Raw genomic sequence first — 10,859 nt, forward strand, 5'->3', positions numbered from 1 at the left:
AATTTTAATATGCATTTCTCTGTTGTAAATTAAATTGATCATATTTTCATATATCTAGAGACCATTTAAAATAGTTTTGTGAATTATTAGTACTTTTAATTCACATATTAGGGATATCTACCATTACCTTTGACATATTTTATATATGTTTGACTAGCTTGTCGTATGTTCTTTGAGCCTGCTTGGTTTTGCTATTTTGTTTGTTTTTGCAATGCAGGCCTTTTTAAATGTAGTCATGTCTGGCATTTTTATATTACATTTGGATTTTGAGTGGCAAAAAGCCTTGCATTATGTACTTAAATGATTTTGTGTTTTACATTTAGCTTATGTAAATAAACTCTAACTATTGTTCAGCTTATTTTTTTCATGTATGGTATGAGTAGGATCTTATATTTTCTGCCAAAGCCTTGTCACCTACACTTTATGACTACCACTCATTATTTTGGTGAGACCTTCTTTTCGTTTATCTTGGGAAAGTTTGCTGTGTTACTTTCCTTTAGGGGTCCATATTTCATCTCTTTAGATGGTTGCCTTTAGGAATGTTTCTTTGACTCCCTTATTTAGGAGAAAAGACCACTGAACTTTATTATCTGGGTGAGAAGCCCGCTCCTCACGTCTCCTTAGATGTTTGCCTTTAAGGATGCCTTCCTGCTTCCTTTATCTAAAACAAAATTACTCTGCCATTTGTTTCTTTTACATTCCCAGAGAAACTTCTGCCATTTTATTCCCCCCCATATTTGTTCCCCTCACAATCCCCCCTCTCTAGAAGTAACCCTGACTTCTGTCAGGAAAAGGGGTATTTGCTCCACCTGACTGCTTCAGGCTGATAAAAGGGCATAGCAAGCTCCCTGGACAGTTAGTCAGGACTTCCTCTGAGGTGATGAAGGGGGGTCTACCAAGGGGTCCATGGTACCAGGAGGAGGTCTCCAGCATGTATGGCTTCGCCTCCATCACCATCTGGAGCTTGATTGTCTTCATGTCTCCAACCTCTAAAAAACAAACTTAACAAGCAAATTAAGGATGCAGGGGCCAAAAATCATTAGAAGGACTATGACAACCAAGAAGCTGAATAAAGGAAGGAACCAGGTTACCAATGGTAACCAAGACTTGATTTTTTTTTTTTTACCCGTCCTGTTGCCTGTGTACTTATTGATTGTTCTTTAAACCATTTCGTCTTATGAAGGATTACTTTAGTATGGGTGTCCACTTGTCAGGAGATGTTGACGTACATGCAGCAGGAAGTGTTGGCTATAGCTCATTTTTCAAATCTCTGAACCTGTGGTTTCTCTAGTACTGAGCAGAATTCCATGGTAACAATACATTACTTGATTGTCTTGGTAAATTCTTGTATCAACCTATAACACCAAAACCTCTGACAGTTATCTTGACAGAACAAAAACCTTTCCTTTAAGTCAGTTTTTTGTAAATGCTATCAAGAACAAAACAGTATTTTTAAGACAGCCTTGTTGTCATGAGGTTAGAGAATTAGGTTCTAGTTTAACATCAGTATATTAAATTTTGACCTTACAAAGCCTTTAGCAGTACTTTTAGATTATAATCAACTTAATTATTTATATAAGCTCCATTTTTAAATGATCTGCCCTTTTATGACAACTTACTCTGTACCTTCTGGGAGGGCTGGTCCTTGACCCTTTTTTGGGGGGACAATCCTTGAGGACTAACCTTCTTTTACATAATCCTTTTTTATCCAAAAATATTTTTTCCTTTAATCTTTTGCTTTCCAAAAACCATATCCTTAACACCTTAAATATTTCTTCCTACTTATTGAAAATAACTTGTACAACCTTTTAACTTAGAGTCTTGTATTTGTGTGAAAAAAACAGAAAAGCAATCTTAAAATTTTTTTATATAAAAACAATTTACAGAAAGCCCATTTGATATTAGATCCATGTATTATTTAAAAAGAAAAAAAGAAAGAAATCCCAAACTTTATTTCTAACAGAATGAAATAGCGTAAGATCATTTTTTTTTTGTCAGGGGGAGATGCTGGGGTATGAACGTAGGGCCTCACTCCCCCTAGGCAGGCACTTTACCACTTGAGCCTTTCCTTTTTTTTTTTTTTTAATACCCAGATTGCAAGATCCCTGCTGCAGGCTGCCACCTGGGTTTAAAATGGCTCCTTTTATGTTTTTTTTTTTTTCTCTAGTCTGAGCCCAAGTGTTAACCTCTAAATGCCTGCATCTTAGTGAGACCTGATTGAGAAAAGTTTGAAAACTGGTTTTCTTAAAAGTAGCAGGAGAACAAAGCAAAAGTAACAATTTTCTATTTCAGCTCTACAGTAAGAACCATCCTTAAGGTGTTTACATATGCATATGCAAAAAAAATAGGCTTAATCATTTTACAATAAAACTCTCCAACACACCCTGGGTTTTTTGTTACTTTACAATTTTGTCAGTTGTTAGCACAAAATTATAAATGACCCCCAGATGCTTAGAGAAGCCTCTAAACAAAGAATTTAAAATGTCTTGTCAGACAAATGGCAAAAATCTAGATGTTTATTACCCTATTTCTCCAGATCATAGTAAAAAAACCAAAAAAACAGCTGATGCTATTTGGAGTGGAAAGACAAAAAGAAGGTGCCTGGAGTAAAAGCAATTCCAGCAGCTGCAGGGAGCCAATTTTATCCTTCCTGTCTGTCCAGGGTCAACCAACTGTGAGTGGCCAGTACCTAAAGAAGAGTGCATTTTCTCCAAAGCTGAAACTGAATTTTGGAACCAAGTAGCAAACTCCTGAGATTCCATATGCCAGGTCCAGTCATTTACCACGATCCCAAATAAAGAGGCATAGTATATACAGAGAAAGGAGATCTGTTTTACAACCCAGGACATGCCATGGGAAGAAGCAGAGTAGGCACTTAGCTCGGTTAGCCATCTTGGAGTACAGTCATGGGTATAGGTCTAAATAAACAAAAGAGCTAGGAGCAGAGAACAAAATGTATACATAATTAAACAGTCCAGTCACAGGTGTGGTCGTTTGTTGTTTGAGGCTTTTAAAATGGTCACTTTTTCTTTAGTCTGAAAGTCAATTTCCTGTAAACTTGATTGAGATAAGATACCCAGTTTTTGAAGTAACAGCAAGTTTTTACCTATTAGTTTTATACACACACATACACACATGCATAAAAAGTTTTAGACATGCTAAGATTGAAGCACACATAAAAATGAAAAAACTGAAATTGGCTTTAGTGACTAGTCACTTGTTTTCTGGAATTCCAAGATCAAAAGAAGTTTTTGCCTAATGCTTGCTAGACCAATACACATTTATATAATTATATTAAGAGTAATCTTAAGCACTCTTCCCTGGGGGTGGGGGGAACAGGATAGTGAGATACTTTGCTTTTGGTGAACTGTTGCTTGGATATTTTACTAAGATCTACAGAAATGTTATATCCTAATTATGGCTGAGTAAGATAATTATATTTCAAAATGACCTTGAACAACAAAACTTTTAGCACAAGCAAGAAAAACTACAGACAGGAGGAAGAATATACCAAGAGTCAAAAATCTTTATATTGACCCTATTATTGCCTTTTTTTTTTTTTTTTTCGTTTTTCCTCAAAAGCAAAGAGGCACTGAGAGTCTGAATGCACAGGAATGCAGAAGAAAGATGCTTTAAATCTAGGACTACAAACCAGGCTGCACCTGCTGGGATATGAGATAACAGGGTGTAGAGGTTAGGGACCATAGGGCAGATGGGAATGTCTGTCTCAGATCTTGTACTAATTCCAGTTCCTGCTTGGTTTCCTGACTCCAAGGGTTTTATTGTTACACTGGCTGCTGTAGGGCACTAGGAGTTTTTGTTGTTTTAACCTCATTATTTTAGATAAACCTTTCCTTGTTTTCTGACGAAAGGGGATATTGTCTCTGTTGGGGATATGCTGCCCCAGATTTCAGATGTATTTGTACTGGAACAGATTGGGTTATAAACTTATCTTTTAGCCTGTTTAACCTGGGTCAATTGGCTACAATTGAGGGATTTGACTTGGGTTCTTTTTAAGCCTTCTGTGAGCTAGGAATTTTCCCTTAGGGCAAAAAACAATTGTATGTTGGGGACTTTGCACCATTTTCCTTTCCTTTTCTTTTACAGAACCAATCTAGTTGCAAAATACTAGGATAGTCAATACTTCCCTCTGGGGCCCAAACCTCTCCATTTTCCAACCAGTATTGGGGCCAGGTGCTCACACAGTAGAAAATGAAGACCTTCTTTTCTGCGGCTTTGCAGATCTAAAACTTCCCAGTTGTTAAAAATAAATCCCAGAGGGGTTTGGAAATAAGAGGTCCTCAGCCAGGCATCCCTGTGAGTTTTCCCTTTTCCCTAGTGGGCAGTGAAGGATGTCTCCCTCCCCTCCAGGCCACTCTGTTCATGTGGGGTAAGTGGAGGGCGTGGGCCTGTCTGGACTTTCCCATCTTCACTGATGTGGCCCAGATCTTCCTGTCTCTCACATGAGTCTCTTTCCTGTCCTTGGCTTTAGCTGCAAGTTCTTCACCCATTGGGTCACTATATCCTTTTTTGCATCTGCCATTGAGCCTTCTTGAATATTTATTTATCCTAACCAGAAGGCTAAAATTTCAACCTGAAGGGAAAGAAACCCTGCTTCTTTTTGCTTCTAGTAGGGCTATCAGACATATGCCTAAAGGTCTTAAAATAGCTGCATCTGCCTGAGAAGTCAAGCTGCGGGTTTGGGCAGAAATATTTCTTCTCCTGGAATATGGGTATTTAAACTATAGGAAATGTGTGGGTTTTTTCATTCTCAAGTAAACAGGCCCCTTGCACCAAGAGATAATGCTGAAAATGACTTAATAACAGCAGGGTCTTTCCCAGGTGGCAGAGACGTCCCCCCCCCTCCAACACACACACCCCGCCCCGCCCCGATTAGATAATCCAGAAACTGAGGCAGAAGTTTTTCAGGTTCCTCCAGGGGCTTGTGCTACTGGGAAATATAACCATCTTCGGAAGTCCAGTCTACTAATGTGTAAGTTTCACAGAGGGGCCCTGGATTAGGTTCCATAACTCTGGAGGAAAAATTTTTGTAGTCCCTCTGTGCCCCGAAACTGATTAACTACTGATTATGAAGTTCCTTTTCTATCTCCATGCACAAAGGTCAAAAGGATAGGGAGTGCTTCAAAAACCTAAGGTGGAGGGGTAAGCAATTTCCTATGCAATGATAGGTAAACAGAGCTGCAAGAACAGGAAGGTTGAGAGGGGTCCATAGGGACAAAATGAGAAAACAAGGAGGGAGCTCACTAGAGAGAAAGAGAGAAGTTCCCAAGCTCAACACATGAGGGATTACAAACCACCTCTGCTTCCAAGGAGTGAGAAGTAAGTGGACTTCACTCCTGGGCCACAGGAACTGTGAAAGTGGTGCAGGGATCTGTCTGGCTGTGAGTCAGGAGTAGCTCGAGGGGTTCCAATACACAGTCATATTTTGGGCCAGGGAGGTCCTGGAAGTCACCCTCTCAGCCTTCTGGTCTCACAGGGTAGTCACCCTGGCCAGAGTAACCTTTCAGCTTCTTCCGTCAACGATTTTCAGATCCCCTCCTTAGTGAGTGAGACCAGAAGGGAAACTGGAATGAAGTCAGACCAGTGTTCCACCTTTGCTGTAGCTAAGGGGACTGAGCTGACCAACTCCAGCACAGCCTAAACCCAGCGCTTCAGACCAGCAGCCATGCTATTCATATGTAACTAGCTGGCGGTGCCCAGGTTTTGATGTTTCATAGAAGTCTTTGTCTACGCCCAGGGGGCTGGGAAAAAAGATGCAGGAGAGCAAGGCATCCTGGACCTCAGCAACTTATCCTTCATTGAAAAATCTCAGATGAGCCTCCAATTATGATAAACGATTGTTGGCCAAGTTCATGTCCTGGCATAGTCGATGATTGAAGACCCAGATCAGAAGTTAAGAGTTAAAGCAAGCACAAAGTTTGTGGAAAGAAGAGCAAAGCATTCTGACAGGTGGGCATTAGTGAAAGGACTTAATTGTCAAATAGCAGAAGTCCATGAAAGAATACAGTGGCCTGACTTAGGCATCCCCCCCATTTTACTTTGAAGCTATTTCTAAAATTGGCTAATTCTTGCTGAACCCAACTATCTTGCTGCGCCCCATCCTTATCAGACTGGGTATTTCATCTCGTTAGTCCATCCTCTCCTGTTGTAGTTTGGTGGGTTTTTGTTAGCCTGGTGGGGAGGAAGACAACTGAGAAACTCAGGGAACAGATTCAGAGATCAGGTTCAACTTTAATGTGTAATAAGCAGCAATTAAATACTCTGTTTAGAGGAAGTTTAGCAGGTTCAAAAGTTTACTAGGTGCTCAAGCAAGAATTGAGGAGGTAACACAGACGCCAGCCAGGCCCTAATGGTCATTGTTTATGCAGTCGCCTCTATTGCAAGCAAGGCTTTATTGCAAGTGAGCAGGTTGCTCTACTTGTTTTCAGCCAGGGCAAGATAAAATTGCCTTAACTCTTTCCCTGCCAGACCAGTGTGGCTGCTCGCCTGGGAATTCTCCACACTCTCCTTGAGGCTTGTCTCCTACATTTTATGTCTACTGCTCATTATTTTGGTGAGACCCCCTTTTCATTTATCTTGGGAAAGTTTGCTGTGTTACTTTCCCAGGGGTCAATAGTTCATCTCTTTAGATGTTTACTTTAGGAACATTTCTTTGTCTCCCTTATCTAGGAGAAAAAACCACTCTACTTCATTATCTGGGTGAGAAGCCCATCCTCACATCTTCTTAGATGTTTACTTTTAAGGATGCCTTCCTGCCTCCTTTATCTAAAACAAAGTTACTTCTGCGATTTGTTTCCTTTACATTCCCAGAGCCATTTTTGCCATTTATTTCCCCTCATATTTGTTCCCCTTATACCAGCTGGGGACCAAGTCTTCAACACATGAACCTTTGGGGGACACTTCATACATAAACCATGAAAGATTATTTCCTAAAAACAAATCCTGTAAGTAGAAAGAGTACTTAAAGGATTGAAAATGTTTAAGGTGTCTATGTTGACAAGTTATCTTACAGCAAAGATTCTACTCATTTATACTTCTACCAGCAGTAAATAAGTATCTAGTTGAGAGCATTTTTTCTTACAATGAATCTGATCTTTTAAAGAACTTTCTAATTTTAATAATCAAAACATAAGTTTCTATTTAATTTGCAATTTATAGATTTCTAATAAGACCTGCATTTTCATATGTTCATTGATTTGTGTATGTTTGTGTCTGGATTTCCATTTTTCTTTGGGGTGTTGAGCTATTTACATACCAGATGAAAGACATTTTTATTCCTCAGTGAAATTAAGTCCTCAACTTGCAATTTAAAGCCTGCCTATCTAATTTGCTTCCAATTTCTCACAATGTTTTCCCAAATATAAATAACCTCAACCTCAGGTGTTATCATTTCCACCTGCTACCCAATCAATTCAGTGTATTTCACAAAAAAAAAAAAAAAAAGGGAGATGTAAACATGCTTGTCCCAAGGGAGCTTACTGGAGCTTGCCCTTTTCTTAAATTACTTAATAAAATGCAAAGTACACAATACACACATTTACACATACACAAATAAATGTGAACATACACACACAAGGACTGATTTCGTTTTTTATTGTGCAGTTAGGGTGCTTGGACTCCAAATATGACATGTCTACCTCAGGAAACAGTCACATTACCTTTGTTTGTTACCACTGTGGCATTAGTTAGAAATTCTAACTTTAGTAATCCAGCTAGGATCACTAACTGGATATTAAAAATGAAACTTGACCATCACATGGCATTTTTTAGTCTACTTCCCACTTACGGACGTCTGTCCAATCCAGGCCACTATCCAACCTCCTTATTGCTATCCCTTCTACTTTTGTCTAGCTAACTATTGTGTGTGCCCATGTGGTTAAAGAGTACATAAAGACAAACTGCCTGTGTCTTAAATGCTGGCTCTGCCATAGTTGTATGGCTTTGATTAAGCCATTTAACTTTGTTGCCTTAGTTTACACATCTATACATTGTGCTATGTAGGTGGTTCTGAGGATTAGTTAATATAAAGACCCTTGAAAACTAGTATAAGTGCTATTAAATGCTAGTCATTACACCAACCAAACCAGCCATTACATCAGATGCTAATCCTTCTTCTAGATAACTTCTTAAAGAATAAAATCTGAACTCCTCCTTACTGCGGCCTCTTGAGTCTGCTCCTCTGACTTACCCCTTATTACTCTTTCTTTATTCTGGTTAAATTGGCTTAGTCTCCAAAAATACTAAGTAGTTCTACTCTAAGGCCTTTGCACTCGAAATCCCTTTTTGCTGAAACACTTTCTCCCCAGTTTTGCTTTGTTCACTTCCTCAGGCAGCAGCTGAAATATTCAGAGACCTTCTCCATTTAAAATAGCACATCCTTAACACAGAAGCTCATTAATTCCTTGCTCCATTTTACTGTTCTTTATGAAATGCATCAACATTGACATTACATTATTGAGCGCTCCTTCCCTCAAGCTTCAGGCACAAGGATTTTGTTGTGCTCATTCTCTCATAGCACCTAGAACACAGCCTGCATTGGCAGTGCTCAGAAAATAATTGCTCGAAAGATGTTGGGCTAAAATTTTTTCATGTTTCTTTTTTTTTCCCCTGAGGACTATGCAGGAGGACCTTTACTTACTGTGAAATTTCTTTTTAATAATACGGACTTAACATTGCCTTATCCACATTTCATTAGGCCACTATTCACTTTAGAAAGGTAAATAGAAACATACTTGCAAAGTTACAAATAAGCAAGGACAACCAAAATGTTTTTTACAATGGAAAGTGTTAAGTACTATGTAATAAATTCTAGATGGAAGTCCTATTTTTCTAACACTGTTTTTAATATTTATCTACTTAAAAAGGTCAGTGGAGATTTCCTATCAGATCAAACCACATAGTACCTTATAATTTTTACATGTATGTGTAGTCACAATAAAATTCTCTCTTTCGCTTTTGCAGGTTAATGACTCCAGAAAGTGAGATCAGATTTGTCCACAAAGAAATGGGTATAATTCCAAGCTGGGGTGGTGCATCCCGGCTGGTTGAAATCATTGGCAGTAGACAAGCTCTCAAAGTGTTAAGTGGGGCCCTCAAACTGGATTCCAAAAGAGCTTTAAACATAGGAATGGCTGAAGAAGTCCTGCAGTCCTCAGATGAAACTAAATCTCTAGAAGAGGCACAAGCATGGCTAATGCAGTTTGTTAGTGGGCCACCAGAAGTTGTTAGAGCTATGAAAAAATCTGTTTGTTCGGGCAAAGAGCTATACTTAGAGGAAGCACTACAGAATGAAAGAGATCTTTTAGGAACAGTGTGGGGTGGACCAGCAAATTTAGAGGCTATTGCTAGGAAAGGAAAATTTAATAAATAGAAAAGCTTCAATGGTATGTATTACAAAGTTATTAAATGTGAACAGAATTACTGTCAAGTCTAGTACTAGTATTGAGTTGTTTTGGTAATATTTTGAATATCTGAATTTTTTGGGCTATTTTGTTTAGCCAACATTTAACATACAACTTTCTGCTTAAGAATTTCTGTCAATTCCTGTATTCCTATAATAGTTCTTAAATCAACATAGATTAATTTTTTTTAAATAAAGTCTACTCTTAGGGCTGTTTTCATGTTTGTCCTTTCTTACCTGAAAACTATTTATAAAAATAACTTAATCAACCTTGTAGTTAACAATCAGAGAACAAGAAAATAAGAAAGTATAATCAGTCCTTTTCTTCTACTCCAGGTAGCTGTAACAGTCATGAAAAATGACTCTTCGTTTAAAAGGTGCTCCCTTCAAATGTGGAGCCTTATTTATAAACTTTTCAGTTAGTTTTCTATTTTAAATCATCTATTAAACAGTGGTGTATGGAACATCAGCAGACTATATGTATAAAGTGGCCATTCATTTGTATTTGCTGAAATTTCCAAGCTCATAGTAGTACTGCTGATGGACGTTTCAAAGATTCATAAAGCACCCTATAATGTAGATTTGTATTTTCATCACATTTCTAAAAACACTTTTCTTTTATAGCTAGCTGTATTTTAATAGCAAATTTAACAAAAATGCGTAACTCAAGACTTTTTGATCATTTTACTAACTCCTTTGAAAATCAATATATTAAGTCACAGTTCTAACCTATCCAACAAGATGAAAAACTTTTGCATAGTGAGTTTCAAAGTACTGACAGTAGTCGCAGTTTGATTTTATTGTTGACATTTAATTCACACTTGAGAATTATAGTAAAAATAACTCACATGTGCTTTATCAACATGATGTTACTGTTTCAAGTTAAAAAATACAGAAAGACAGACTCACATTATTTTTCCAGAAACAAGTTCTAGATTACAAAGTTTAACCAATACCTCCTACTTTGCCAAGATATAAAACCTACCCAATAAAAGTGGGTTTTCTGGTCTATGTTATGTATAAAGTAAATTTGTATCTGCTAATGCTGTTTGTAAATCTGAGTAATCCATGTTGTAACACCACTAAAGACGACTGGTAAGGAAAATAAACTATGATCCCAGCTGTTTGAGAACTGTCTCACAGGTTTTAGGTTTATTTTTATACCTATTATCACACACACACACACACACACACATACACACACAGTTTAAATATTATCTATGAAGAAATCAGATTTCGGAGTGGTGACTATTTAAGCTGAAGATAATCAATTCAAACAACCACTCACAGGTTTTAGGTTTATTTTTGTACCTATTTATTACACACACACACAGTTTAAATATTCTCTAAGAAGAAATCAGACTTTGGAGTGGTGACTATTTAAGCTGAAGACAAATTAGTTCAACTAACCACCTTTTTAATGACTTTTGGCCACAAC

At 37.9% G+C, this 10,859-nt stretch overlaps 1 protein-coding gene across 4 annotated transcripts in view; it reads left to right on the top strand.

Moving 5' to 3' along the window:
* Echdc1 (ethylmalonyl-CoA decarboxylase 1) overlaps positions 1–10,558 on the top strand; it is a 106,827-nt gene extending 96,269 nt beyond the window's left edge. For all 4 annotated transcript variants that reach the window (XM_074075207.1, XM_074075200.1, XM_020163653.2 and 1 more), the window contains one exon: positions 8,983–10,558. In XM_074075207.1, coding sequence (XP_073931308.1) covers positions 8,983–9,391 — 409 coding nt within the window. In that variant the 3' untranslated portion in view covers positions 9,392–10,558. The remainder of the gene's footprint in view (positions 1–8,982) is intronic.
* Positions 10,559–10,859: the final 301 nt, after the last annotated feature.

Source organism: Castor canadensis, chromosome 1 (genome assembly GCF_047511655.1).
Source record: "Castor canadensis chromosome 1, mCasCan1.hap1v2, whole genome shotgun sequence".
NCBI classification, from domain to species: Eukaryota; Metazoa; Chordata; class Mammalia; order Rodentia; family Castoridae; genus Castor; species Castor canadensis.